Here is a 25,703-nt window from a genome sequence, read left to right on the forward strand (position 1 = left end):
TTTTTTTTTTTGTGTGGGCGCCCCCCCCCCCCCCCCCCCCCCGCTATTATTTTGTTGTAGTGATCAATAGTGCTCTCTTACTAAACAGGCTCACCTATGGACTGGACTACAAAGGAAATGTATGTGGGGACAAGCATGCTGGTCTTCGTCAACTCGAACTCAGATATTGGTTAAATCCGAACCAAGTCTACCAAAGTGGTCTGAAAGACAGTGGATTCAAGTTGGCTAATGCACGGAGTATTTGCTTACTTGATTGTCCCATGCCGTCTGATGATGCACTGAATTGGGTTTGTGATTATCCAGAAGGAGATATCCGTCTCTCGATGGATGATTGGATTGATAGAAATTTTGATTATTTCGAGTTTCTTACGCCAGAAATGAGGAACACCTCTCTCCAGCTTCAGGGTCCTTGTTACCCGGTCATATTTCCAAGTATTAATGGTAAGCAGACTCACCATTGTTTTCTTCTTCCTCACAAACTGTTTTGTTGCAGTGGCATCATGAAAATGTAATGATTATTACCGTTTTCTGCTTTGAAATTTTATAATAAGCTCTTTCCATTTTCCAGTTTATTGGAGCTGCCAATTTATTGCTCGCTCATCAAATATGTCTTTGAGGCATTGGCAGCAAATGGGTGGAGTGCACATCAATGAGGACATTGTTATAGATAAATCCATTCACAGGACCATCAATTCTCCATCATCTGTTTTAAAGGTTGAGTACCTTTCGCCTATTTACTGTTCTTTTGCTGCTTTAAAAGCGTTATACTTGTGACTAATTAGGGAAAACATACTACTTGGTCTTTGTCTACATGAATTCTTCTCGGCATAGTTTCCATTTGGCATTTTACTATTTGCGATATAGTCTTCAATTCCTTATTCATGTTTATTTGCAGAGATACATGGCTGATATTGGAAAATCATGGCCCGTGTTAATTGTTTGCGGAGGACTATTGCCGCTTTTTTTGTCTGTGATTTGGCTGCTCTTGATCCGGCATTTTGTCGCTGCAATGCCTTGGATAACAGTTGCTCTCTTTAACATTCTCATAATATCAGTCACTATGTTTTATTACATAAAAGGTCAGGAGCTTTTTTTATTCGCCATTTTATTTTTATTCTTTTCCCATGTCTGTCTTTTTGGACAGAAGGTGTGCTGTCAAATGGAGATTGTGGTAAAGGGTAAAAAAGTTCTCTTTCAACAGTTTTTTTTTTTTTTTTTTTTTTTTTAACTTCTTAAATTGTCCTATCATTATATCAGTACTTAGAAGCTTTTCTTAAAAAAAGAAAAATCCTTTATTAACTCTTTTTTTTTTTTTGTTGAGCAATATAATGGTTTTTTTTTTTTTTTTTTTTGTGCGTTTAGTGTTGGCTCCCAGAGTGGAGTTAATATAGGTCCAATGGCAGATAAAAGAAATTTCACTGTATGAGAGCAAAGCATAGTAGCATAGTGCTTTGTGTAGTAATTCTTGTCTATTTCTTTTCCTATATATTCTTGTTGTGTTGATAACTTTCAACCAAATATAATGCTGAATATTTGGTCTCCATTACTTTCAGCTGGATGGATAGGAAATGATGCCATCACTCCCATAATTGGTGAACAAGATCCATATTTTCACGTATCTGCAAGGGTGGGTATAATTGTTAACTTATCTCTCACCATTCAAAGCTTTCTATGCATATTTTTTAAGTTTTAACCACTTCAACTTTTGAATCTTTCAGGAACTACATCATATCCGCGGTGTTGCTGTTCTTATGACCTTTATTATGGTTGTTGCTGTTCTCACATCAATTGCTATTATCCGCCGCATTCTTATGGCAACATCGGTCCTCAAGGCAAGTTTAACATACATATTGTATACATCAGTTTTGATAATCAAATTATTAAAAGAAGTTGGCAATTAGTAGATTCCTTTTGTTTTAGAGTAGTTGATGCTATCTGCATCGATGTGTTTCACTTATGAGATTATCTACACCAGGGGAAGCAAAGGATTTGAGTGAATGTGTTGACGTGGGTTGTGATAGCCATTTAACTTGTGGTATGTAGGCTTGGCCTTACGATAATCCCGCGCTCACCTCTAAAAAAAAGAAAACAGCCACGATTGACTCGGTCGTCTAATAAAGAAAAAAGATGGGGTTTAGCTTTTACTAATTGGTACTTTTTTCTTTTGGGAATAAATCAACATGTTGTACAAATAATCTGTTCAACTTGACCTACTGGTCATGTGACTTCGGATGGTTATCAGCACTACTTGGTTCTTAAAGCATTAACATGTTTGACATCCCAATTTCTTCACGCGAGCCTTGGGAGTGTTTATGGAGTTCTTTTAGCAGACCGCCACTAATGTTTTGATCGTTCAAAAAGAATGTCATGTTCTTCCCAACTAACATGGCATGTACTTTCTCAAAAAAAAATTTCTCTCTCTCTCTGTTTTTTTTTTTTTTTTGCCTAATATGGCGTTGGAGTAAATAGATACCATTAGCTGGTGATAGTAAACTTTCAACCAAAACTTGACTTTACCAGTAGGCCATCAGAGGTTTGAGAGAAAAACACTGCTTTTAATTTGCACTTTGCATTTTGGCAAAACCTGCAACTACATTTTAATTTATATCAACACTAAATGTCTTTATTCCTTAAATTATAACAACTAGAAAATTAGCCTGATTTCTTTATCTCACTTAGATATCAAATTTTTCAACGTTTCTTTACATGTCACAGGTCGCTGCGAAGGTCATTGGAGAAGTTCAAGCGCTCATAATTTTTCCTATCATACCATATGCCATCCTTGCAATTTTTTACATGTTCTGGTTTTCAGCTGCTTTCCATCTCTTCAGTTCTGGTGAGATCCTCCAGAACAACTGCAGCGACAACTGCTGTACATATGATCTCGTGTCGAAAAGGGTGAACTGTGATCGTTGCTGCGGCTATAGCATTCATTACACTCCTCACATTGGAGTTGCCATCCTTTTCCACTTATTTGGGGGTTACTGGGCTACACAATTTTTTATAGCATGCTCTTCAACTGTCATCGCGGGTTCTGTAGCCTCCTATTATTGGGCTCGTAGTGAAACATCAGTAAGTATCCAAGCAAATTGCAAAGACATTTAAAAAACTCGGACGGGTCATTGTTCTATTTACATGTGTTTACTTATTACTGGATTTCACTGAATGACAAATCTATGTTAGTGTGGCAGAATGCTAAATAACAGAATGGGGTTGATTGTAGCCTGTAGATCGTCTACTAATTTGTATATGTCCATAACAAATCATCGGTCCATGTAATTTCAGAAGGTATTCCATAATGTCAGATCAGCTCAACTCATTTTCTTGAATATGTTATTTAACCAGTAGTTATACATTTTATCAAGTGCTATGGGTGCCATTCAAACTAACCAAAATGATTGGCTAAATTGGGGGGAATTTTCTATTGTTTCTTGGTAGAGCCGTTGAATTCGAACAATGAAGTGTCCAAGATTTTAATTTTCTTGGTCATAGAAGGTCTGACAGCATTGTTTATGAATGACTGTGTAATATATGTCTGAATGGTAAAAGAGGAAGCTTGTTTTTAGTAGCCATCTAAGGAATTGTTTAAGATTTTCTGTTAGTGCATTGTTTTCCTCATAAATTGCTGATATTTATTATTCTAAATGCAGCCGGAAATTCCATTTCTTCCAGTCTTCTCCTCCATGAAGCGACTTATTCGATACAACCTCGGATCTATTGCTCTTGGCTCCCTGATTCTATCATTTGTGGAATCCATCCGTTTTATGCTCGAGTCAGTTCGTCGGAAACTGAAAGTTGCTGGCACCGCACCTGATAATTGGTTTGGAAGGATGGCATTCCATATTTCTAGGTTTTGCTTAAGGTGTGTCGATTGGACAATCAGATCGGTGAACCGCAATGCCTACATCATGGTAATTCTAGAGATTATATTGTCAAGTATAGCTGCATGTGCATGTATGCTTAATCAGATTCATCAATGTCCCTCTTTGAAAAGATTGCTAGAAAGAGAAACAGGCTTTAATAATATCAGAAGTATCTAAATGCCGGAGACCAATTTATTCTATAATAGGATATTGCATTCCCAATACTCTTCTCAACTCCTAGTGATATAAAGTCTAGTGTACCACAATCAAATCTTCTACCAACTTTTATACCAACACACGTGGCAAGTGACTTGTCATTTTTGGATTGGTGAATAAAATGACGTCCGTTCATAGAAAGTTGCATCTTACCAATTGAAAAGTGACATGACTTATTAGTACCACGTCAGTTGTGGTAAAAAGTTGGTAAAAGAATAGAAATAGCATTGGATAAGGCAACTAAGGTTGTCCCATTTTCTTTTATGTTTTACTATATTAGCTGCAAGTAAACTTCCGAGTCAGTTCTTTCTTTCATCAGCTGAGCATCTTGAGTTCGAGTCCCACTAGAAAGATCCTGAACTTTTTCAACTAATGAGGCTTATGGGCTGTCTCATTGGTCATTTTCTAGCTCAAAAACCCATGAGACAGCCTATAAGCTTCATTAGTTGAATAATCCAAGGTCTTTCTAGTGGGACTCAAACTCGAGATGTTTTGGGTTCGGCTCATCCATAGTGGTGGTCACCATCAGGTTACACCCATATGGGCAATATCCATGATCTTTTGTCAATAAAAAGTTACACCCATAATCTCTTTGCTAAAATTCTAGTATTCCTTGTCAAATTGTTTGTACATTGTTGGTAATTCGTTCATGCTTGTTGTCTTTACAGATCGCCATAACGGGTAAAAGCTTCTGCAAGGCCTCGGCCATTGCAACTGAACTAATCATCAACAACATCCTTCGAATAGGGAGGGTTAACGTGATTGGAGACGTTATCTTATTCCTTGGAAAACTATGCGTCAGCCTCTCGAGTGCCCTCTTCGCATTTCTCATGCTGGACACCCACAAGTACAGAGCCTCACACAACAAGATCTCGTCTCCACTATTTCCCGTGTTGGTACGTTCTCTTACAATCAAAAGAATGACATGCGCACGACTGCTAAATCAAGAGATCTTTTCTTTGATGATAACTTTTCATCTAATTGAAGAGGCTGATATTTGTGTTTTTGTCTCCTGCAGGTTTGCTGGTGCCTTGGCTACGTCGTTGCAACGCTTTTCTTCGCAGTGGTTGAGATGTCAATTGACACCATCATTCTTTCCTTCTGCCAAGACTCTGAAGAACACCAAGGGACGGCGCAATATGCTCCACCCCTTCTCATTGAAACTCTCAATGACCAAAATGAGATGCAGAGACTTACCCAAGGACCCCAGTCAATTTAACTGATACATGTATAATTTTTCCTTTCTCATATATTTTGCTTAACGGGATTCAAGAATCCTTATATTTAATTAGGTGTTTTTATCCTTCACGTCTAATGTTTCAGCCACTTTGCCTTACAGTTTTGTGTTGGCTACCTGTATTGTATATGTTTTTTAAGTGCTAGGCAAAGAGTCAAAGGGAAAGGGCAATAGATGGAAAAGATGTGTCTATAGATAAATTCCGAACATATAGAAAGAGTTAACAATTATGTGAAAGGAAGCTTTTATGAATTTAGCAACAAATGGAGGAATCTAAGGGGGATGTTTGTTTTTCATATTCGTCTCTAATTCTGAATCATAGTTCTTTATAGTGTTTTCTCTCACAAAAAATATACGTAAAATAAAAATAATTTTAAATTAGGATTCTGAATACAAAAATTAAACGTCCTTTAGATGTACTATCTTCATTTTCTATCTGATCGGTTGTCTCTACGCAATTTATTTGTCAACTATAAAAATAGTAATTAAATACTAAAAATACTTAAATAATTTACGACGTGACAAATTAAATTTAAAGTAACTATAATTTACGCAAATGTCTGCCTTTTTTCTCTAGAGAGTTGGTTTTTTTTTTTTTTAAGAGAGTTTAGAGCAAAGGTCACCCACACGTGGGATTATAGTTATTTGAGGCGGCGTGTAGCGACTCTAACTTGGGCTATGGAGGCCCAGTTCCACCTCTTCCCGTCCCTCTCGACTCTCCCACATTGACACTCACTCACTTCTCTTTTCGCTGTCGCGCAGGCAAAGCCAAAGAAAGCTATAGAATTCTGAAAGGGCCTCTTTAAGACTTAAGGTATTCTTTCTCTCCGATTTTCGATTCAACGGAAATCTCTTCTTTAATCCGTTTCTCTCTCTCTCTCTCTGGATTTTTTCCCCCCGTTTCTGGGTAGAATTGGTTTTTAAAAGCTTTCAAACTTCCGGTCAAATTTTGAATTTTGGTCTGACAATCACCCCTGGTCCAGCGTTATTTCCTTTTTTTTTTCTGGCTGAATTTTTGGAATTGTTTGAATCATCACAACATTATTAGGTCCACGGGATTGGATTAGATTTCTGCTTAGGATTGAATTGAATTACATTATATTTGATTGTGTCTTTTTATTTTTTGATTCTAAATTGGGTTTTACTAACTTATTTGAAAGCTAATGGTAAATTAATCTTTCAAATATTTGGACTTTTTAAATATCAGAACTTCAATTTATTTGGGATATAAAAATAAATTTAATACTCTTAATAGGGTGAGATTACTTATCCATGTGTTTGAAGGGGTTAATAATTCCATGGAAGTTACTCGAATGATTCTATTTTACAGTCTCCGGATCAGTTATCGAAAATATGACATAAACATGGTCTAAGCAAGAATTAGTCGAAGCTTAATCTGTTGTACTAAACATGCCGTGAGTGTATCGTGTAGAATGTTTGTTATGCTAAGCAGCCAATTTTGATGTGATATAGCAGGCAGAAATGAGTGGCAGAGGAGTAATTGGGGATAAATGGTCAATGAGGATTCTTTGGGCATGCGCAATTGGAAGTGCAATCGGTATGCATTCTTGATCTTACAACTTTTCTAACCGCGGGGTTTTGCTGATATGTATTAAATTTGTTTCCTTTTATTGGGTTAATTTGCCTTTTGATGGTTTACACTTTTTTCAGAATGCCATTTTGGTTTTACCTTTATTTGAGTGTACATTAGGATTTTAGTTATTTTGCAAAGTTATCTCATTCTTTGGTGTTGCCAGTAGTTTTCTTTTTTTATACTACTATTGCCCTCTATCAGAAGGATACTATTGAGTATTGTCTAATCCCATCTAATTTTTGCCTATGTTCAGGTGTGCAGTATATTTTTGCAAAAATTTAAAATCTGAAAGAATGTTTCCAGGAATCTAAAAAAACTCAAAATAAAGTAACATTTCTGTAGAAGTTGCAAAATTATTGGACGTCATGTAATCAACCCCTTTATATCCACATCACACACTCAGCTGTCTCTGTTATTTGTTTCTTTGTCGTCCTACTTCCCACTTTGGTGATGTACCAATGGTGATTTTACTTGTTAGGCTTGTACATGGTTGCTGCCGAGAGGCAAATGCAGAACAGAAACCGAATGCTCGCTGAAAGTTTCAAGGCAATGGATTCCGACTCGAGCAACGGCGAAGAAGTTTAATAGATGACGATTTTTTGTTTTTCCTTCAACTCGTCTGTTAGTTCCATAATTATAGTTTCTTAGAGGCCTTTGTAGAAGATGTCAATGTAATTTCTGTTCAGAGTGAGACACTCGATGATACTAAGTTTGTCTTTTTTAGCAAAATGACAATTTCACCCCTCAATTTGGGCTTTTCTTCACTATTAGCCCCCTAATCTTCTCGTCATGTTTTGCCAAATCAGTCCCTCAAAAAAGATTTTGGCAATTGATCTCTTGGATTTAAAAATTTGTTGTATAGTTAGTCCTTTTAACAATGTCTGTTAAATCTTACGGTTTTCGACGACTTGCTCGTGACAATCTCTTTAGGGCATTGGTGGTCTTTTGTTAAGAAAATTAAATAAAAATAAAAATGTTGCCTCTCAATTTTCAAAACCATGGGATCTCAAGTCCATGAGATCTTGACATATATCCGACTTCTTCGAATTCGCGATGACCATCAATGGAGTTGACGTTTTGGTGGTGCTACACATATGCATTGCCTGCTGATGAGGCGGACGACCAGATGTGCATATGTTGCTACGACAACGACCTTGTAACCGTGAAGATGACATAATGCTCACAGAACCCCCTTCCCCTCGAGTTCGCTATCACGACCCGTCTCCCATCAGATCTCACCGTCCAGCACCCCTCCCTCTCCAGATCTCATCGTAACAGTTCCCCTCACTGCTTTCATAAATATTTGCTTCAGGAGTGCAGGTGGGATGTTCAGATGCTATATTTATAGGACTGTGATTAAGCTAATTGGTTCTTCTTTTTTGAAGAAGCTATTAAAGACAACAATGAACCAAAGGATTTCATAAAAAGGTTTCGAGACTGAGTTTGGAATAGGTTTCCTTTCTTAGGAGGGATGTCATTTGAGGTGTATGTACTTTTTTTTTTTTTTTTTCTTGTGAGTGAGGTTATGCTTTTTTCTTTTAATTGTTAAGTTTCACTTTGATTTTATGTTTCCCTCTCTTTGGTTTTCTTATTCAACGTTCATATGAAGTGTCTTTACCAAGTGTGGTAGCTTAAGCGATTTTGAAAAGATGTATTGACCATAAAGAAATAAAGAAAGAAAGAAAGAAAGAGAGAAGCTTATAAGCCTCTCAAATGCAATGTTATAATTAATGTGTTAATTATAAATTTAACATTTGAGTACAATAAATACTCTCTAATTTAATGATATATGTTATGTTAAGTTTTTCATATGCTATACTTTGTGGCAAATTTTTCACCAACTATAGCATATGAGAAATTTGACATTTGATTACTATTGATTGAAATGTCTACTTTTTCTATGTAATTAATGCAACTTTTGTATTTTTTAATTATTTTAAAAATAAAAGTTTACTTTTACAACTTTCAAAAGCTTAGTAATTATATAAAAAAGTAAATTTAGCATTACAAATAGCATTATGTATTGGAGCAAAAATGAAAATAACATACCATATCATACTTTTTGATGCTAATTATACAATTGGTATTAGTATTTGCATTGGAGATGGTCTTATAGTTGATGTGCCAATTGTAAATTTAGCATTTGAGTGCAAAAAACACACTCTAATGTAATGTTATTTGTTGTGACAAAGTTCCAATATGTTATACTTTATGGTAAATTTCTCACTAAGTATAGCATATGAGAAATTTAGCATTTGATTGTTATTGGTTGAATTGTTTATTTTTTCATGTAATCATTGCAACTTTGTATTTTTTAATTATTTTAAAAATAAAAATTTACTTTTACAACTTTCAAACCACCATGATTATGAAAAAAAAAAAAATTTAACATTTTAAATGGCATTATGCACCAGAGAAAAAATGAAAATAACATACCATAACACACTTTTTGATGCTAAATATACAATTGGCATTAACATTTGTATTAAAGATTCTTATGAGAGATACAAAGATGCAAAAAGATGCAACCATTATCTGTGTTTTTTTTTCTCTAATTTTTTTAAAGATAACTTTTACATTAATTTACCTTTATCTTTAACAAAAAAAACTAAAATTCAGTCAAGAGCAATTTTTAATTAATTAATTCCAAGTAAAATAGTTAAATTTGAATTAAGCGTGAGTTTAAAAAATGAATTTGAGTTTAAATAAATGAAAATGACAGATTTCTTTTCTTTATTACTCATGCGCGAGTGACGTGCATCAGACCGATCAAAACTTAAACATCCGTCATTGGACTTGCTAGGCAACGGATTTTAAAATTAAAAGGCCAATTATCAAAATTTTAAATTCAAGAATTGATTTACCAAACATGCGAAATAGCCCTCGTTTATACTAAGGATTTTAGTGAAGATCCCAACTGAATTTCCATTAGACGAATTTTCTCCTCACGCCTAGGATGGTACTTGATACGCTACTTTGTACTACACCTAACAAGTTATTTGGTTCATTGACATGTTTAAAACCGCATCAAACTTTTCTATGTTCAACTACATATTGATCCCACATTCCTTTTAAGACAACAACATGAATATTTTGACATGTCACGGATTCTACTCAGTAAATGTTGAAAGTAGGTTATGAAACACAATCTCATACTCTCTACATACCTATATAAATATATTGACGAGTGTAGAAGGAAATCCAAGAAACAAACAATATATAAATATAAAGGCAAGAATAGTTGCCAACTAAAGCGATGAGATGAGAGAGAGTACTGCAAGAAACCAAAAAAAAAGGCCATGCAATTGGTATCATTCAAGTCTGTTCTTAAACTCCGGAAGAACACAAACTGCATGACTCCTGGCTTCAAGAGAGACCCAAAGAATACCACTTTTCATGTGTATAAAAAGCCCATGTCCGAACCATGCAAATCACCCAAAAAACAAAAAGAAGCTTCAAACATGGCTATTCTAAAATGTGCTCTCATTGTAGTTTTTTGCTTAAGTTTCACCCATGCTTCGAGGAGCCCGCCCGCTCCTAAACTTGAAGAATCTCTCGAGTCCATGTCCGCTCTCTCAAGGAAATTGGACGAGGCTAAGGGGGACAAGGGAATGGAGATGGGCTCAAGCGTCCCTATTGGTGGTAACGAGTCTGCGTCTCCGAAGAAATCAGACGAGGCTGAGGGGGCCAAGGGTAAGAAGGTTGGCCCGAGCTCTGGTGTTGGTGTCGGATATGGTAGCGGGACTGGGACCGATAGTGGGACTGGAGTTGGATATGGGTCCGGTTCTGGGTCAGGGAGTGGTGGTGATTCCGGGTATGGTTATGGGAGGGGCAGTGGTAGTGGTAATGGTGGATCGGGAACCGGTGTAGGTTATGGATTGGGTTCTGGATCAGGTTATGGATACGGATCTGGTTCTAGTGGTAGTGATTCTGGGTATGGTTATGGGAGTGGTAGTGGTAGTGGTAACGGTGGATCGGGAACCGGTGTAGGTTATGGATCGGGCTCTGGATCTAGTTCTGGATCAGGTTACGGATACGGATCCGGTTCTGGACCAGGTTATGGTGGCTCTGGTAGCGGTGTGGGTGTTGGAATTGGAGTGGGCCAGGGAGGCGGGAACAACGGGTATCCAGGGAACCCTGGTTACTGGGACCACAGTGGCTGCCCTCCTTATCAGGGGCGTCCTTGCAATTGGCCCAATGATCCTAACTGCGGCGGAATCATAAGCATTCCACAACCACCAATTTTGATTCCACCAGTGATTCCACTACCACCAACTTTGATTCCACCACCAATTTGTGTGCCCGGGGTTGGCTGCAATACGCCAACGCCATACTCCAATGGTCATGCTCAATCCATGCATGAGGACCATCAGCCCACTTCTGAAGCCGGCAAAACCCGAGGGCAGGCCGTGGACAAGAAGCCCATGCATGAGAACGGTGACCCATCGGCGGAGCGTGACAGGCCCCACAATGAAGCCCAAGTTGGGTCTGGTCAAAGTCGTGATCCACAGGTCCAACTATGAAGTGCCAAGGATGTAATATAACCCAAGTAAAAAATATAGATTATCTCTCATAATAAAATAAAAGTCTTGATAAGTAATTATATTATCTTTATTTATAAACACTTTGCTTCATGGGGAAACTCAGAGATGGGAATAATGTTCTCTCGCACAATATGACCAAAATCTATCCATATTCAAATTCAGTACTTTACAAGTAACTAACCAAATACGAAAGCAATCCTTGTAATGAGATACTACGATGGAAAAAAAAAAAAAAAAAAAGCTAGAAATTAGGACAAAAAATGTCAATTAATTTTCGGTTTGTGACAAAATATGGGAAAAGCTAATTAAATTTCATATCTTCACCAGTATGCTTTGATGTTTTCCGATATCTTGTGTTCCTGTTACATATAAATTCATAGTTACTGACACTCACTTATGGCAAATTATGTTACAACTTACATATCACTAGTATTCTATTCATTTGTATCATTCATGCAAATATTAGAAAGTAGAAGAAAAGGAAACAAGTTCCGAGTTGCTTACACAAAAAAAGCCAAACCTAAATACAATTTCCTTTTCTAGTACCTTCTGTATCCGGATATCTGCTTCCAAGTTCATCAACCTATGCACTTTACCGTCTTGATTTTCTTCGTCATCATCCTCATTACTTGTCAAATACGTCATTCTCTTCTGGCCGGCATTGAAAAAGACCTCAGAGTACTGTCTTTGTGAAAATCTAGTGTAACTGATGAAGGCACCGAAGTACATGGCCGAAGAAGGGGTGTACCGATCCTACTTGATGTTTCATTAGCAACAGCAGCAGTGTCTGCAATATCAGGAGAAGCTTGTTGCAATTCTATTTCAGTATGTGCATTTGCTTCGGTTTCTTGGTTACTGATAAACAGATGATCGTCTTCCTCAACGGAGATCACTGTGCTTGCATCGGTGTGAATGGTCGAATCGTCTGTGAACATGCCGAGCCTTCTTTTCCTCCTAGCTGCCATTTTCCACCCGTGAATGGTTTCCCTTATTCTCTGTGGTATGAGGGCTGCCTTATAATTTGTTCCCATCTAAAGAAAATGCGGCAAAATAGTACGCAGAAACAGTTAGAATTTTGCTAGAAAACTGAAACAGAAGATAACCCAAAAATATACTTTCGCATTTATCCAGATTATTCACCCTTGGAGTTTGCAAATTTTCATAATATTTACCATATGCAATACAACCATAGGCATTTACTTGTTCCATACCTGAGTTACCAATGCATAAAGCGGCAAAGTACTATAGCTGCAAAGAAATTGCCCAGCAAACCTACAAAGTGACGAAATGTAATGACCATAATTGATCATATAGTCTATCAAATAGACAAGATTAGCATGATAAATTGTATGCATACCCCAAAATGAGCCTTAAATAGACAAGAAAATGATTCCGAATGAAGCAAGAATTGTAACCAAATTGCCACTGCAATCATAAAATAATAAAAACATTTAGATAAATTGCACAGTTTTAACCTTTTTCATGGCAAAAAAGATAAGGGTTAAATCGCGAAATTCATTCTAAGGTGTATCGCAATCTAGATGAGGAAAAGAAAGTTACCCAAAACCAAAAGAATGAAGCTAGTTCAAATGCGTTCTGCAAAAAGAGCAAATGAAAGAAATTGTATTAGTTAAACAGTATCTAACTCGTGGAGAAGCCGTTAATTGAAACAATATTTACTTTAAAGTATAAAACATTGGTGGATATGTAGCTGACCTGGAATAGAATAAAGTGAATCAAGGACAACAAAAGTTCTGGCTTCTTAAACCAGAAAAGATCATCCCGCGGCCTCAGCTTTGGTCCTTCATGAAATCCTGTAATACCAGCATTCTCTAATGCCAGGGTCGCGATAATATGCTGCAGCTTCACACCTATCAGAAGAACTAGCTGTGTACGATAATATGAAACCAAATTAGAAACCTCAAAAGAAAATTTATCACCATAGAATCTGACCGATTTGAGACAGAACAGAAGTCTTATTTGATCATGTAATGATCACCTCAGCTGGGGTGTACCTTCTGGGATAACATATTAAGATGTAGTAAAGTTTTTAGGGTTGAATGATAATTTTCTCATTGATCAAAAACATGTATGTACAGCCCTACTTATACATAAGGTCTCCGGTCACCCTAGCACTAATTCCACCAATTACTGATTCCATATAGAAGCAGGAAATAAAGAAAAAAGGAAACAAATCAGAAATCAAGAGACTACCAAATAGAGATATTGAGAATGATTCCAAATCTCTTTATTCCTAATTTACTTTTGTCAACTATTCTAGAATCCCTGAATATCCTAACCGAGTATTTCTACACTCCCCTTCAAGCTAGGCGTAAATGTTGATCAAGCCGAGCTTGGAACTCAATTCTTCAAAATTCTTCCTTGACAGAGCTTTAGTGAGAATATATGCTATTTGCTTACTCGTAGAGATGTGTAGTAAGCTCATGATCCCGTTGTCTATCTTTTCTTTAATGAAGTGACGATCTATCTCCACGTGTTTTGTTCGATCATGATGAACATGATTTTTAGATATATTCATAGCTGATTGATTGTCACAAAATACCTTCATAAGAGATGGGATACCAATCCTTAATTCATTGAGTAACCTGTCTAACCATAAACCTTCACAAATGCCAAGTGCCAGTGCTCTGAATTCTGCTTCTGCACTACTCCGTGATACTACTGGTTGTTTCTTACTTCGCCAAGTAACTAGGTTTCCCCACACATACGTGCAATAACCAGAGGTAGACCTCCGATTAGTTATAGATCCAGCCCAATCAACATCTGCAAATACTTCAATGTCTCTTCTTGTTGTTTTTCCGAAGTATAATCCCTTCCTGGTGTCATTTTTAGATATCTCAATATTCGATTGACAGCCTCCATGTGTTCCTCAGTAGGTTCATTCATGAATTAGCTTACCACCCTAACTGCGAACCCAATGTCTGGTCTAGTGTGGGAAAGATAAATCAGCTTCCCCGCAAGTCTCTGGTATCGCCCTTTTTCCACTGGAGTACTTCCTTTGCTCCAAGTTTGGTACCCAAGTCCAGAGGAGTCTCAGCTGGCTTACACCCAAGCATGCCTGTCTCCCTAAGAAGATCCAACACATATTTCCGCTGTGACACCGAAATTCCATTTCTTGATCGAGCTACTTCCATTCCAAGGAAATATTTTAGGTTTCCAAGATCCTTGGTTTCGAATTCCTTGGCAAGTAGTGCCTTGAGCTTGAACAACTCATCTTCATTGTCTCCCGTGAGAATGATGTCATCCACATATACAATGAGAATTGCTATCTTCCCTTCCGATGAGTGCTTAACAAAGAGTGTGTGATCTGCTTGGCATTGTGAGTATCCATACTTCCTTACTGTCTTATTGAACCTGTCAAACCATGCTCTGGGAGATTGTTTTAATCCATAAAGAGACTTCTTGAGCTTGCATACCTTATTTATAGTAGCATGAGACTCAAAACCAGGAGGGATATACATGTAAACTTCTTCTATAAGGTCCCCATTAAGGAAGGCATTCTTAACATCAAGTTGGTAGTGAGGCCAATCAAAGATTTGCAGCCAATGAAAGTAATACCCGAATAGTATTCAATTTGGCTACTGGAGCAAAGGTCTCTTAATAATCAATGCCATATGCTTGAGTGAACCCTTTAGCAACCAACCGTGCTTTAAACCTGTCCACATTACCATCTGACTTGTATTTGACAGTGAATATCCACTTGCACCCCACTGTACGCTTCCCATTTGGTAGCTCCGAAATTTCTCAAGTTCCATTCTTCTTTAGAGCCTTCATTTCTTCCCATACTGCTGTTTTCCATTCTGGAATAGACAGGGCTTCGTGGATGGAGTTAGGAACCTGCACCTTGTCTAATTCTGCCACAAAAGTATGATAGTTCGGCGACAATATTTTATAAGATACAAAATTGTGAATTGGATGACTAGTACAAGATCGCACTCCTTTCCTTAACGCAATTGGACAATCAAGATCATCAACATTAGGCTCATCTATAATGTTCACAGAGCTAGTGCTACCTGGTGATAAGAGTCTCAAGAACTCTTGGATCCGGTTCAGCCTCTTGACGCTGCTCAGGAGGTGCTTGTGGCTCTACATCCTCTTGGGTTTTCTTTCTTCGGGAATATACAATGAACTCACCATTGTTGGCAGGCTTCAGACGTTGGATAGGAGTTGAGGTCGAGAGGACATCTGAAATAGTGGTTTCGGATTGGAAGTTTGGGACAGACATGGTGGTGGTGATGGCCGGACCAGTGACTGGGTTTGAAGGATGACTCGATGATGGAACATCTATGTCCCAAAGCTGGAATTCTTGTCCATTCTCCCCCTGAATAGCTGATTTGGGAAAGTATGGTGTATTTTCAAAGAATGTGACATCCATTGAGGTGTAGAATCGCTTTGTGACCGGGGAATAGCATTTGTACCCTTTTTTATTTGGGCTGTAACCGAGAAAAATACATTTGAGGGATTTAGGATCAAGTTTGCTTATGTGTTGTTGATGGATGTGAACAAACGCAGAGCAACCAAACACTTTGAGTGGAATGGTTGAGAGAAGTCTGGTCCTTGGGTATGAAAGAAGAAGAGACTGACATGGGGTTTGAAAGTTTGGGACTCGTGAGGGCATTCAGTTTATGAGATGGGTTGCTGTGAGTACAGCTTCCCCCAAAAAATGTTTTGGAACGTGGGTGGAGAACATAAGTGATATAGCAACCTCTAAGATATGTCTATTTTTCTTTCTTCCACCCCATTTTGTTGAGAGATATCAACACAAGAACTTTGGTGTATAATACCTTGATTTCGTAGGTATTCTCTGAGAAAATGTTTGAAGTATTCCCTGGCATTATCTGTGCGGAATATTTGTATTTTGGTGTGAAATTGAGTTTGAATCATGGTATTAAAATTCTTGACGATTTGTTCAACTTATGATTTTTCTTTCATGAGAAAAACCCAAGTAATCCTAGTATGATCATCGACAAACAACACAAACCACCTTGTTCCAGTGATGTTTTTAACCCGAGAAGGTCCCCATACATCTCTGTGAATCATTGAAAATGGATTGGATTTTCGGTATGGTTGAATTGAGTATGAACTACGGTGTGTTTAGCAAATTGACAAATATCACACTGAAAATCTTTTGGACTTTTATTGATGAATAATGAAGGAACAAGTTTTTGAAGGTAAACAAAGTTTGGATGGCCTAACCTATAGTGCCATAACATGATTGCACTATCATTATTGGATTGAAAAACAGAACAAGAAAATTTTGTAAGTTGCTGATTTGGCATGTCCGAATCTGCCATATGAGGTTGTTGTTCTCGTGGATGGTCATTCTTGAGGATATAGAGCCCCGAGCACATCTTAGCATTGCCAATCATCTTCCCCGAATCCAGGTCCTGAAATTTACAAGAGTTTTGAAAAAAATTAGCAACACAATTATGCTCGTGAGTGAGTTTACTAATTGATAGGAGATTGCAATCCAAATTTGGGACAAGAAATACGGAGTTTAAGGTAAGGTCCTTTGATACAACTACGGATCCTTTCCCTATGACTCTTGAGCGTGATCCAACTGCAATCCTGACAGTAAGAGGACGTTTGGTTGATAGATTCAGAATTATTATTCAGAACCATTCTCGATTTATGTGTGTTTTTTGTGAGAGATAACATTGTAGCGAGCCGCGAACCATGATTCGAACCATGACATGAATCCTTAAACCAAACGCACTCTAAAGTTCTCATGACAAGTACTATAAGTGGTGAACAACCTTGCGTCTCTAGTCATATGGTCGGAAGCTCCTGAATCCACAATCCATGGTCTGTACATCTCTCGAGTTGTATTGAAGGCATTTAGGAGATTACCTTTATGAGCTAGAGACACGGTTCCAACTTCTGAGGTATTGGCATGGTGCAGGTTGATCAGTTTCTGCAGAAACTCCATTTGCTCTTTGTTGAACAGATTCTGCTCGGTTTGTGGAGGGTTTGCTTCGCTGGAGTCGAGATTGCTGCGTCATTCTCTGTTGTTTAGCCTTGCCGGTTTCCAATCTGCTAGCTTTCCATGAATTTTCCAACAGTTCTCCTTTGTGTGACCGAGTTTATGGCAATGATCACACCAAGATCGTCCTCTCCTTGCTTTTGAATCTCCAGCTTGGTGTTGGGGCCCCTGAGCAATAAGGGAAGATGCTTTTGGGCTGTGAGCAGTGACTGTAGGTTCCATCATCACCCTCTTTCAACTCTCTTCCGAAAAAGCTTTTCGAACACTCGGCAGTAGTTTCATCCCCATGATTCTTCATCGAATTTCATCAAGTTCCTTGTTGAGTCCCAACAAAAACTTATAAAGTCTTTTCTTCTCAACAATCTTCTTGTATTTCATTCCATCTTCAGGACACTTCCAATCGTGTTCTTCAAACATGTCCAACTACTGCCAATTCCTTGTGAGGGTGTTAAAATATTGAGTCACAGAAAGATCTCCTTGACGCCGATCATGGAGAATGCTCTCCACGGAAAACAACTCGGATGAGTTGTCGAAATTGGAGTATGTCTCTTTGGCTGCGTCCCAGATTTCTTTGGCGGTCCCATACAATAGGAAATTCTCCCTAATCTCGTTGGTCATGGAATTGATAAGCCAAGACATGACCATGTTGTTCTCGGCCTTCCGAAGTTTATACTTCGGATCTGCTCCAGAAAGATAATCTTCTTTCCCTTTTCCACAGACAAACATCATAACGGATTGTGACCAATAGAGGTAGTTTTGGCCATTGAGTTTATGCCCAATAATGGACTGAATAAGGCCATCGGAGATTCCATTGTTGTTGGTGGTAACAGCTTCGGAGGAAGAGGAAACTTCTGACAGAGATTGGCTTTGGCGGCTCATTGTCATGCCGTACTTTGTCATCTATTTCAGGATCAAAGGAGGCGGCTCTGATACCATGAAGTTTTTAGGGTTGAATGATAATTTTCTCATTGATCAAGAACATGTATGTACAGCCCTACTTATACATAAGGTCTCCGTTCACCCTAGCACTAATTACACCAATTACTGATTCCTTATAGAATAAGGAAAAAAAGAAAAAAGGAAACAAATCAGAAATCAAGAAACTACCAAATAGAGATATTGAGAATGATTCCAAATCTCTTTATTCCTAATTTACTTTTGTCAACTATTCTAGAATCCCTGAATATCCTAACCGAGTATTTCTACATGTAGTTTTGTTGGTTTTTCAAGTGTGTGCTGAGCTAGCACCTTAGAGAATACACACTTACACACTAACAACTTAAAGAGTGGAAAATGGTTTCCAAACTTACAGTAATGGGAATGATTGCAATCCAGAAATAGAGATTAGACCCTGTCATAAGGTACAGAATGAAAAAAAAAAAAAAAAGTTCAGAAATTTCCAAGATAGACTATAAATATATTATTTGGAAGTGTCGCTCTAATATTTACAGAAGTACAATGATGGGAAACATAAAAGCAAGGTCATCTATGTATGGTCTCATTTTCATACGCTTGTCGTACCTTTTATGTTAAACAGCATGAAAGCAACAACAAATCCCCATAATGGACCACTGCAAGTCATTAGGCAGTGATGTGTATCAGCTGTTAATTTCTGATTTGAATTATGCAAACAAGTAAATAACATCGGAGAAGATAACTTGGTCGCTTGGCCTGTTAGCCGTTCTAGACAATTGTGTTGAGTGGTTGAATATTGGTTTTCCATGCAAGGGGTAAAAATACTTTAAACAAACAGGACTTGTGATCGATAAGAATAATTATAAGGTAGCTTCAGGGCCGTATCTTAAGCAATAAAATGGTTTCAAGATACTTTGAATGGCTTTATATTTCTATTTCACTTTTAAGAGTAATGATGTTCCCAAAATGGTTTCTCTTTTCCCAAATAGACTTTGGCAGTCTATGACATATATAATGTAAAGGTAAAAAGGAAAATAGCATAAAAACACTCCAGAAGAACTTTTATTTTTATAAACTGCTAATTTAAAAGCTTGAGATGCTAAGAACGGCTGCAAATGTGTTGGTTACCTCACACCAACTATCCTTTGGAATTCTTCTTCCATGGAACGAATCATATAGCTGTGGAAATCATATTTTAGTGTGAGGTTATGATTCTGCCACAAACAAGGGAAAGAAAAGTGAGTATTTAAACATAAATAGAAAGAATTAGAACATCCAGAATTATTAATAAAAACACAGGAGTATTCTTATCATTATCAGCAGCAAATATTTGCGAAAAACTACTTCAACTACAAATGTAACAGGTAGAAATACGAAGATATATCAACTTATAGCACCATATAAAGCAGCTAATGAAAACAAAAAGGCACTTCATAAAATGCCCGTGGGATTTTCAGTTAATGAATGAAACTAGTGAGAGCTCTTCTTGAAAAATATTTATATGATATACCATCTTGCTGTAAGAGGCATGTATAATCATTATATAGAAACATATTAGTGATTTTATAAGTGTAGAATGTGCGTCTCAAAAGAACGAAACTTAACACGGAAAGAAAAGATAAATAATAATAATAATAACAAAAAAAAAAAAACCATGGTAGTTCTTTGAAGAACGAAATTATATACCATGATGAAGCCCTTGCGCAATGTTAAGTAATCAGCACGAACCACTGAATGCCCAAACTGGCGGAAGAAACAGGTCTGCAAGATAAAGGCCACAATTCAGTACAAATTTAAGTCAGTGAGTTAAGCTTTCCACCAACTCACGAGGTTAAGAGATCCTAGATGCTTTCTTCCACTCAGATGAACTATTTACACCATTAGTAATGATGTAGTAGAACATAAAAGTAAATAAAGGCACACATAAAACTAAAGCAAAGAGAGTGTACTTACCACCCAGATGAGAAGACTGTTTCTGACCGGAGGCGTTGAAGTGTGGACATGAACTTTGACAAAGGTTGATTGCCTTCGCATGGTCAAATGTCTTGTGATTTCTGTTATAGAAGCTATTGTTGTCATCTTTTGAAATCTATGGAAATGCAGAAAATAGGTGCCTATTAAGCACAACCAGCCCCAGTTTCCATGCATCACAAATGGAGCACCAAAATAGTGGGATGGAATAACATGCATGTCAAACCTATTTAAATAATAGTCTCCTGTTCCACTAAGAAGTTAAAATGCATATATGTCTGTCGAGAGTAATATGATTGTCTTGCATGACCATTGACCACATTGGCCAGTGAACAATTCTACAAATGTCTATCAGCCTGTGAAACAATCTTATTCTTATAAAAAAGGATTTAGTAACTTCCCTCTTTGCATAGCGGAGCTGGGAACGGGTCCGATCTGCCAAGTTGATCAGTAACTGGGGTTTCAGCCTGGAATTTTACTCTTCGGACTATTTTATTTTTAGGAGTGGGAGTCTTTACTAAAGAGTGAAGCTCCTTATTCAAAGAGGGGCGGGTAATTATCGAGGTTTGCAAAGTCTAAAACTTTGGCAAGTTCGATGCATACAAACCCCAAACCAAAAGGTGAATAGTTAGCCAAGGAAGGGCCTGTACAAGCTTTTTTGCCCAACAGTATGTAATCAATCGCAACACAATGGGGAAAAAAAGATTTAAAGAAGTCAGACTCATAAGAATTCTGGCACTCCATATTTCTCCATAGATTACAAGTACAACAATGTATAGTTCCGACAATCAGGGTTGTGACATGAGGCAAACCAACATGAGTTTTACTTCTCCCAACAAAACACATTAAAGCTTACCAGTTAAAGAATCGTGCCTGTCCATGTGAGCCTCATCCTCCCATACCCTCCAACTGTGAACCTGGACATCATCACAATGTCAAACAAAATGCTTTGTCAGAGCACTCATAAGGTGTGCCCACTCTCAATTTTATCACTTAAAGTTCAGGTAGAGCAACGAAGATCCTCGGAGTTTCATAACTTCAAAGAACAGCTAAAGAGCACAATACTGTACAGATATAGCAAGACATCAAGACCAGAGAAACTAAGGGGTTGTTCTTTTGGAGTTTAACTTGAGTATAATTCTTGAGTTGAATTTGAGTTATAACTTGAGTTAAACTTGTAACTTGAGTTTGTGTTTGGTTGTGTACATTTGAGTTATGGTTTGAGATAATAATCTTTTTGAGTTTGCGTTTGAGTGAGTCAAAACTTGAATTTGTATTTAGATAGCATTTTAATAAAAACTCAATGTTGATGAAAAATTTTTGTAGGAAAAGAGGACAGATTAAGGAGGAAAACCTAGAGAGCAGAAATCTCTCACTTTCTTATTATTCATAACATAGGTTACATTAGTTTAAATAGAAGGAAACAATATCTCCGGTTCCTAGAATTAAGGAGCAAGAAAAAGGAAACATAACCAAATCCGAAAATATCTAAAACATAAAATATTCAAATTCTAATTTCCTGATTCTATGGGATATTATTTCCTAACTTTCCAACAATTTTAATAGGGTATATGGGTCGGGTTTTATTCGTCTTTTCGTTGTCAATGCATAGAAAAAAAATCATCTCAATCAGAATTAAAACGAAAAAATTATAGCATTTTTAAGAATAGAAAAAATACTGTTCATTAATTTGAGTTCGAGTTTCTGAACTCGAGTTGAAGGGGAAACTTGAACTTGAGTTTTAGTCATAAACTCGAGTTTGAACTCGAGTTTAAACTCGAGTTTAAACTTAAAGAACATGAACTTGAATAAAGTTGTAACTCGAGTTGCATTTTTTTTAGTTTTTCACTCAAAAGAACAAGCCCTAAGTTTCCTTCAACTGATTTAAACATACAAAAGGCGTGTCTAGATACAACAAAAGATTATTTTTTTTCCTCTCTTTCCTTTACAGGTCAAAACGATGAGAAGTTTCGAAGTAAATAGGAAAAAAAAAATGACAACACAACTCAACTCAATCTTCTATGGTATTTATCAGCAAGCAAAGCATATATGACCATTCGTTCTCCTCTTCTATTCCAGTGTCCATTAACTGGGAGTAACCAGGACTAATCTCGATCAGGAAATTCTTTATGCTACAATTTTTCAATTTATTCAACAAGCCCACCAAAAGACACACAAACTCCACCTTATATAGCTCCTTGGTGAAGTAACTAGCTCTTTCCATTATATCTCGCCACCATCATTCAGAATACTATGGCGCAAACTAATCAGGATAACTTTAACATTTTTATAGCTATGATCTAGAAGGGCACAAGGAGACTTTTCATGTTCGCATTGTATTAGAACATACCAAAGCAACACTTCTACTTAGTTCGCAACCAAACAAAAACTAAATAAGTGCTTTGGTAGAGAGAATGAGATGCTAGCAAGGAAAAATCAAAGAAGCTCAAATTCTCAAGTAATTCTAGAACAATATAGTAAAGGCCGACTTACCTTAACAATTGCCAGCAACATCGTCAAGCAACTATAGGATACATGAGTTACTGCCATAACAAAGATGAAGCGGTGCAACTGCTCGAGACCTTCGGATGAAACAAAAGGCTCATGACCCTAACAAACAGAGAAAATGTCCAATTACCCTCTATCATTCATTTTGTTAACATTATTTTCCAAGAAATAAATGAAGCATAAGAGAGCAATTTCTTCTTTTGAAAAAGTATGAGAGCGTCTAAATCTCAAAGATGAGGACATGCCTCTTTGCAGGTATTCTGATTTAAAGCATTCAACATTCTCCTCAATGAGTGATGAAGTACAGGAGACATCAATAGTTTACGTTGTTCATCAGATGAATTGTCCTCAGTTTCCTCATCAATCTCAGACCTTGTGCACGGAGCAAAAGCGCTATTGTAAAACTTTGATGGGATGCAAATATTGGCTATGATGCTTGACGTGGCCGTTAAAAGGAGAGATATAAACCCCAGCAGCATCAACTCTGATCACAGGAGTGCAAAAGTGAAAACTTATCAGCGAGAGTAGTAAAATATTTGGAAGTGCTTAATTGATTCACTTATCAACCATACAAAAGACTTAATTCTTTGCATGTTGATATGGTTCCTAATTCTTTGCATGTTGATATGGTTCCATAAAAGATTTATACCACGTACCTTCTTTCATTTTCTCCACTGCTTCAAGCAAGGGTTTTCGATTAGTCTTCCGCAGCCACTAAAACAACAATAAAAGTAAAACTTAGAATAAAGTTATTACTAATAATGCAGTAGAAACCAAAAACTTGGAATTTGGATAAAATTGAGCACACAAGAAACTTGTAATAATTCATAGTTTAATCACTTAAATCTTACAAAGTTGACTGATCACAATTCAACACCTGAAAATATACAAGAATGTAAGAAGCTAATCGAAGTTAACTATCCAAATCATTTTCTAGGTTGTTAAATATTCAAGAAAAAATGAGGCAGAATCAAGGTTCAATATAACAGCAAGTGGCTATCAAAATTACAATTGTGCTGGGGGATTGATGGCAGGAAGGTAGTCAATGCCATTGCAATATGCAGCCAAAAACAACAAGATTAAAAGTAAGACTTTCTATGTACGGAGATTATAGAGACAATGACTAAAACTTAGAACTTGTAGGCAAAAATCATCTAAACATTGGAAGCTTAACAATCGAGGTGAAGTGTTAAAAGGCAGAGTAAGTATCTTGCTGAATATTCAGCCTAATAACTTAACTAAATTACCACATTCTTGAAGAAACATTGTGTAACTTTCAGAAAATTCATCTGTCACAAATAATTGGAAAGTCTACCAGATATTTATGCCATGACACTATAACTTGTTTCGTCTTCATGTATGTCGTAGGAAGCTTTTTAACCAAAGGGATATCTTGAAAGGCTTCTATCATTTGGACTCAAATAGATGGCCACCATCATGCTTAAAAGGTTAATAAAACATTCACAAAGAGCAAATGGGCAATGGGGTTACTAAAACATTTTTTTCTCTCCGTACAAAAGGGTTATCAATTTCAAGTTCTAACTGAGGAATGTGACTTCCAAAAATTATCCGCCATCAAGGTTTGAACTGAATTCTCTCAAATGAAGGCTGTGATGTAGTACAGGATACTTCAGATTGTTTTTCATCAAAAACAACCAAAACAACTTTTTCTTTTCTCTTTAAACAAGTGAAAGGGCTTAAGACAAACAGCCAGAAGCTATTAAAAAAATTACTTCCTGAAAACGACATTGGCACCTCATTAGTACAAAATTCTTATTAAACAAGAGAAAACTTTTCTCCATCAGTACAACATCAACAATAAAAAGAATGATAATAATAATAATAATAATAATAATAAAACTTAATAAGACTCTAGACTAAACTCAAGCTTAAAACACAAGATAAGATAGGAGTCTCACTAGGGGGGGGGGGGGGGGGGGGAGGAAATCGAGTGTTGTTATTAAGAGTTCAACTTACATTGCTTAAACGATGGATGGAGCGCTCCACAAGCAAAGAAACGGCAACAAAGATTGTCAAGACAGTAGCAACAGACCACGTTGGTGTCAAGGCCAAAGATCTCGTTTCCTTTGAATTTTCCTCCATTTTCTATACCGCGAACAACCTCCTCAAAAGACCCTTAAATAACCTTCCTCTTCTCTCAACCCAATCCAAAAAAAAAAAAGGAAAAAAAAAACTTGTCCTCAATTACATACCAAAATCAGAAGCACATTAAAACTATTCAAACCCCATTATGAACAGACCATCCTTAGCTACTAATAGGGAAGATACAAATTATGGGCAATTGGGTATCCTTACATTTCTATAACCCAATCACAAATGTGAACACAAAACAGTAATAATAAGAATAAAACAAAAATGGGTTTGTAGAAAAGTCTCCAGTATTCCCAAATCTTTCTCCTGAGAATAGAAAAAACAAAACTAGAGTACCTTTCTTTCCTTGGATAGTACTAGTACAAAAAAAATAAAAAAATAAAAACCTTAACTCTTGTATGCAAGAAAAAGCTAGAGTTGGTCTGGAAAAAGGCAATCTTTATTTCCCAACAGAGCCCACACACTGACAAAGTTGTTGCCTTTGAGTAAATACACCAAAATGTGAACTAGCTTTCCCAATGCATTTCTTCAAACCAAATTATGGGTAACAAGTTGTTATGTTACAATAAAATGGCAAATTCTCTCTCTCTCTCTCTCTTCTCTCCTCTCTTTCTCTCTCTATCTGTAGAGGCTTCTGTTTTTCAGCCTCTTTTTCTCTCTCTCTCCAAAAAGCTGACCTATATAACTCTCTGGCCACTGGGATTTTTGGCAGTACAAAGCAAAGGTGCAAATTTGTCCT

At 37.0% G+C, this 25,703-nt stretch overlaps 3 protein-coding genes across 4 annotated transcripts in view; 2 read left to right on the forward strand and 1 right to left on the reverse strand.

The window, feature by feature from the left end:
- LOC21408338 (choline transporter protein 1) overlaps window positions 1-5,593 on the forward strand; it is a 7,050-nt gene extending 1,457 nt beyond the window's left edge. The window contains exons 2-10 of the mRNA XM_024167305.1: window positions 89-441; window positions 569-714; window positions 896-1,079; window positions 1,554-1,627; window positions 1,719-1,832; window positions 2,716-3,072; window positions 3,651-3,911; window positions 4,748-4,975; window positions 5,098-5,593. Of these exons, the coding sequence (XP_024023073.1) occupies window positions 89-441; window positions 569-714; window positions 896-1,079; window positions 1,554-1,627; window positions 1,719-1,832; window positions 2,716-3,072; window positions 3,651-3,911; window positions 4,748-4,975; window positions 5,098-5,298 (1,918 nt within the window). The 3' untranslated portion in view covers window positions 5,299-5,593. The remainder of the gene's footprint in view (window positions 1-88; window positions 442-568; window positions 715-895; window positions 1,080-1,553; window positions 1,628-1,718; window positions 1,833-2,715; window positions 3,073-3,650; window positions 3,912-4,747; window positions 4,976-5,097) is intronic.
- A 371-nt stretch (window positions 5,594-5,964) lies between these two features.
- On the forward strand, window positions 5,965-7,524 carry LOC21408339. 2 transcript variants are annotated; one of them, XM_010100691.2, is made up of 3 exons: window positions 5,965-6,130; window positions 6,793-6,874; window positions 7,389-7,524. In XM_010100691.2, the coding sequence occupies exons 2-3, from the start codon at window positions 6,799-6,801 to the stop codon at window positions 7,493-7,495; spliced, it is 183 nt and encodes a 60-aa protein (XP_010098993.1). In that variant the 5' UTR covers window positions 5,965-6,130; window positions 6,793-6,798; the 3' UTR covers window positions 7,496-7,524. The 2 variants fall into 2 exon arrangements, with proteins under 2 accessions (XP_010098993.1, XP_024023099.1); XM_024167331.1 differs by having other exon boundaries at window positions 5,967-6,130; window positions 6,790-6,874.
- Window positions 7,525-11,732: 4,208 nt separating this feature from the next.
- Window positions 11,733-25,350, reverse strand: LOC21408342 (MLO-like protein 14). Its single transcript, XM_024167310.1, has 15 exons — window positions 24,830-25,350; window positions 23,509-23,566; window positions 23,098-23,336; window positions 22,838-22,954; window positions 21,201-21,261; window positions 20,327-20,427; window positions 20,060-20,134; window positions 19,502-19,587; window positions 18,980-19,029; window positions 18,769-18,809; window positions 13,171-13,341; window positions 13,015-13,050; window positions 12,812-12,879; window positions 12,666-12,726; window positions 11,733-12,485 (listed from the first exon to the last, which is right to left on the reverse strand). Exons 1-15 carry the CDS (start codon window positions 24,953-24,955, stop codon window positions 12,096-12,098), a joined length of 1,680 nt encoding a protein of 559 aa, XP_024023078.1. The 5' UTR covers window positions 24,956-25,350; the 3' UTR covers window positions 11,733-12,095.
- Window positions 25,351-25,703: the final 353 nt, after the last annotated feature.

This window comes from Morus notabilis, unplaced genomic scaffold (assembly GCF_000414095.1).
Source record: "Morus notabilis unplaced genomic scaffold, ASM41409v2 Scaffold100, whole genome shotgun sequence".
Classification (NCBI taxonomy): Eukaryota; Viridiplantae; Streptophyta; class Magnoliopsida; order Rosales; family Moraceae; genus Morus; species Morus notabilis.